At 41.9% G+C, this 3845-nt stretch overlaps 1 protein-coding gene across 1 annotated transcript in view; it reads right to left on the bottom strand.

Moving 5' to 3' along the window:
• Window positions 1–2839: 2839 nt before the first annotated feature.
• LOC109216221 (serine/threonine-protein phosphatase 7 long form homolog) overlaps window positions 2840–3845 on the bottom strand; it is a 6268-nt gene continuing 5262 nt past the window's right edge. Inside the window, exons 2-4 of the mRNA XM_019380355.1 lie at window positions 3593–3695; window positions 3318–3503; window positions 2840–3238 (exon numbers count right to left, since the gene is read on the bottom strand). Of these exons, the coding sequence (XP_019235900.1) occupies window positions 2840–3238; window positions 3318–3503; window positions 3593–3695 (688 nt within the window). The remainder of the gene's footprint in view (window positions 3239–3317; window positions 3504–3592; window positions 3696–3845) is intronic.

Genomic DNA, 3845 nt, shown 5'->3' with positions numbered 1-3845 from the left:
TTTTACGTTCCTTTCTGTGCCTTCACAATTCCATTCGCTCTCCATTTTGTCATCTCTACCTGCCTTTTAGTTTCTCCCTCATTTCTGGTAATAAATTCTAATCGCATTTCCTCTTTGTACTCCAGTTGCATAACCAACTTATTATGAAGAGATTGCAGTGTTTCTCTGTAGCATTCCTGATAACAATGGTTAGTCAACCCATTCATCAACTCACACATAGGTTCGCGGGAACCTTGTACAACTGGTTCATACGTGCCAGTAGCGGCGTCCAACATCAACGACCCTTCCCAGCAACTGTTCATTACACGCATGCTTTTCCACAGTAGCATTGGTGGACGAAGAGGTTGAGACATTTGTGAATATTTTCCTTTTAGTAAAAAAAAATCTTTCTTTTAATGAAATATTTGCGTTTAGTAAATTTTAAGCACAACAAAATGACTAAACAATGAACCCGTTTATTTATAGGCGAGAGAAACACACACATACACCAGGTATAATGGCGCTATATTTAGCACAAGACAACACCACATAACGCCAGGTATAATGGCGCTATATTTAGCGTGTTGTATCTGATTGGATGTTCAAATATTTATGTCAGCTGGTCAGTTTTTTCAGTTCGACAAGACAAACACACACATAACGCCAGGTATAATGGCGTTATATTTAGCGTGTTACATATCATGAATGTTGACAAGACTACTTATGTCAAGCTGGTCAGACTTTTCAGTTTGACAAGACACCAAACATGCCATCAAGGCAGTGTATATGGCGCTATATCATTGTAGCGTGTTACATATCATGATGTTGACAAGACTACTTTGTCAGCTGGTCACTCTTTTCAGTTGACAAACAACACACACATAAGCGCCAGGTATAATGCGCTATAGTTAGTGTAGCGTGTTACATATCATGGATGTTGACAAGACTATTTATGTCAGTCGTGTCAGCTTTTTCAGTTCGCAGAGACAACACACAATAACCAGGTGATAATGGCGCTATAATTTAAGCGTGTTGCATATCATGATGTTGAACAGACTACTTTATGTCAGCTGGTCAGCTTTTTCAGTTCGACAAGAACAACAACATCAATACTAATGAAAATTCGTGTTACATTTAAATATTCCTAGAGGAAAAAAATAACGAAAGAAAGGTGAAATAAGTGAACTGATATTTCTTTCCATTATCTAGAATCGAAAACCAAATATTGTGAAAGTTGAATTATGTTAATGTCAAAGTATCTTTATTTCTTATATATAGAGAGTGGTAATGTAATGGATCTGGAAAAATTAATTTTATTACAGCATATTTTATTTCATAAATCAGCAACATACACATATTACTAATTATTACAACATCAACTCATGGTAGTTAGGTACACTAGAAGAACAACGATAAATATAAACGGGAACTTGCGGAGGTGAAGGCGAGAGTGAAAGAGTTAGAAGAAGAAAAAGAACAAATGGAACAACGATTTAAGTGGTTGAAGCGGAGAATAAATGGCAGCCGGGACTAAATAATGGCCTGTATGTGCTTAGTGTATTTTTCATATTTTATGTATTTTTATTATGTTGGCGTGTTATGTTTGTGTTTGTGTTGTTGTTATGTTTTCCTTGTTTGTTGTACTGAAATTTATTTTAATTAGTGGCATTTAAGTTTAAATGCTTGTGTTGTTATACGAAACAATAAAACACATGGAGAACTAAAAAAAGTAATGGATATATTCAATTAAATATTGTTGTTAATGTGTACAAAAATATTATTTACACCAAATAAAAAAAAAGGAAGGCCGACTCAATGTGTCCCGCATCCGGTGTGTCTCAATGTAGCCGTCGGCCTGAAGCGTATCCCCTCCCGCCCGGGTACGCTATCAGGATCATCATCATCAAGTTTTCTCCTTATAGCCGGATGCGGCGCAGGATGACATGTATCGATGGTGCTGTCAGGTCCAGTAGAATGCTACATAATAATATAAAACTTAGTTTAGAAAACTACATAATAATTCATAAATAATTCATAACAATTTATATTATCTTACCATAATCGTGTCTGGATCCTGAATGTAGTCATCTGTCGCAGCATCACATGAAGCCTGAAATAAGGAAATTAAATATAGTGTAACAAAATAAATAAGTTATAGTTAAAACAAATTCAAATTCAATACTAATAAACTCATACTTGCGCATGTGAAGAGCTGCCATAACTCAGTCGGCGCCCACTAAATAAATCTCGGGTCGGTCGACCCTCATCAGTGGTAGACGGGCCAGGGAAATATCTACCCCAATCAGCTCCTTGAAAATCCGAGCCCGTGATCAATAGTTGACCCGATGGGGTCATCTGTGATGGCATTGGAGTGTCAAAAATTCCCAGGCTGTAAGATGGCATGTCAGTCTCGTGCATGCCACCTGCCATATCAGCAGCAACATCATCATCAGGAGCATCATGGCCCCCCTGCTGAACACCACCTCCTCGGGCAGCACGAGGTCGTCGGGCACCAGCAGCTCGTCGGGCACCACCACCTCGTCGGGCACCACCACCTCGTGGGATACCATGACCTCGCTGGTACGTGGCTGGGTCAATATAATCAGCCTCGTGTGCTAAACGCTGATCCGATCGGGCTCGCTGCAATGTCTGGGCAGCCAAATCCATGAATCGACGACTGTAGTCCTGCATGACCACAGGATCGTGGACATAACTCTGCATCTGCTGCCCCATACGATAGACCGTATGCAATCCAATCGTCTGCGCAAAAGTAAAGAATTTAAACTACGTATTTGGCACGAAATTACAGGTATATAATTAATTATAACAGAAAACATACCAGAGCCTCGTGTCTCCCGGCTTATGAGACGTACCGACCTTCTGCCTGATGAACTGGGTTCCCGATAAAAAGTCGGGAAACAGTGCGGTACCATTGCATATAACCTTCAATAGGAAAGTGCTGCGGAGTGGGGTTTAAGTCACCTCGCCTGTCCCAAATAGCCAGCTGGGCGTTAAGCCAGTCAATAAATGTGTCGTCCACCCTAGACCGATCATCCCTCTCATAATGTAAAGGATGCCATGCAGGCGGAGTCGGTATAGGCTGCGGCAGGCCAAACTGACGAAAAACCCGCTCTGAGGCATGATGCTCCACAATATCGAGGCATGTGAGAGGGACAGAAGCCCTCCAAATATGTCGGCCGAACGTACAATACGCTGGCAGGGTACCTATCACCTCCTCGCTGTACGGCGTCCAGATGAACTATCAAATAACAACACAAACCGTTAGTATGCGCAACACTAAATTAAACAATAACTGGTACGTTTAGTTAGATATTCACCTGTGCGTCCTCCAGCAAATCCAAGACATCCCTGATGCGGGGGAGATTATGATGGGCATCATACTCTCGTTCAAGTCTACGACGCATAACCCACCTACAAGCTAGAGGGAGATTCGGAATGTCTACATTAGCCGGTAGCTGTGGTAGAGGTGGCCGAAGCTGCAGAAATCGCTCATAGACCCAAACCTAACATAGAAAGTTGATGTATAGTGTCAGATAAACTATAACTACGTAGAATTGTAACTAACGGACATATTCGTTGAATATGTTGTCACCTGTAGAAGCGGCAGGAAGCCACAAACGTCTCTCTGTGTGCCCATGGAAGCCCGACACATCTGCCTGTACAAAAATGAGAGGACAGCACCACCCCAGCTGTAGCTGGCTATATCCTCGAACCGGGTGATATGATGCAGAAAACGGAGGCTCACTAGGTTCCCCGAAGTGTTCGGAACAAGAACCCCCCAAATCTAGAAGGAGCAGCAACAGCCTCGTGTATCGCTGCACATCCACTCCGCTGACTCGTCGTGA

The sequence above is a fragment of the Nicotiana attenuata genome, unplaced genomic scaffold (genome assembly GCF_001879085.1).
Source record: "Nicotiana attenuata strain UT unplaced genomic scaffold, NIATTr2, whole genome shotgun sequence".
Taxonomy (NCBI): domain Eukaryota; kingdom Viridiplantae; phylum Streptophyta; class Magnoliopsida; order Solanales; family Solanaceae; genus Nicotiana; species Nicotiana attenuata.
The sequence above is the reverse complement of the archived record's forward strand: the minus strand, read 5'-3'. Positions and strand labels throughout refer to the sequence as shown.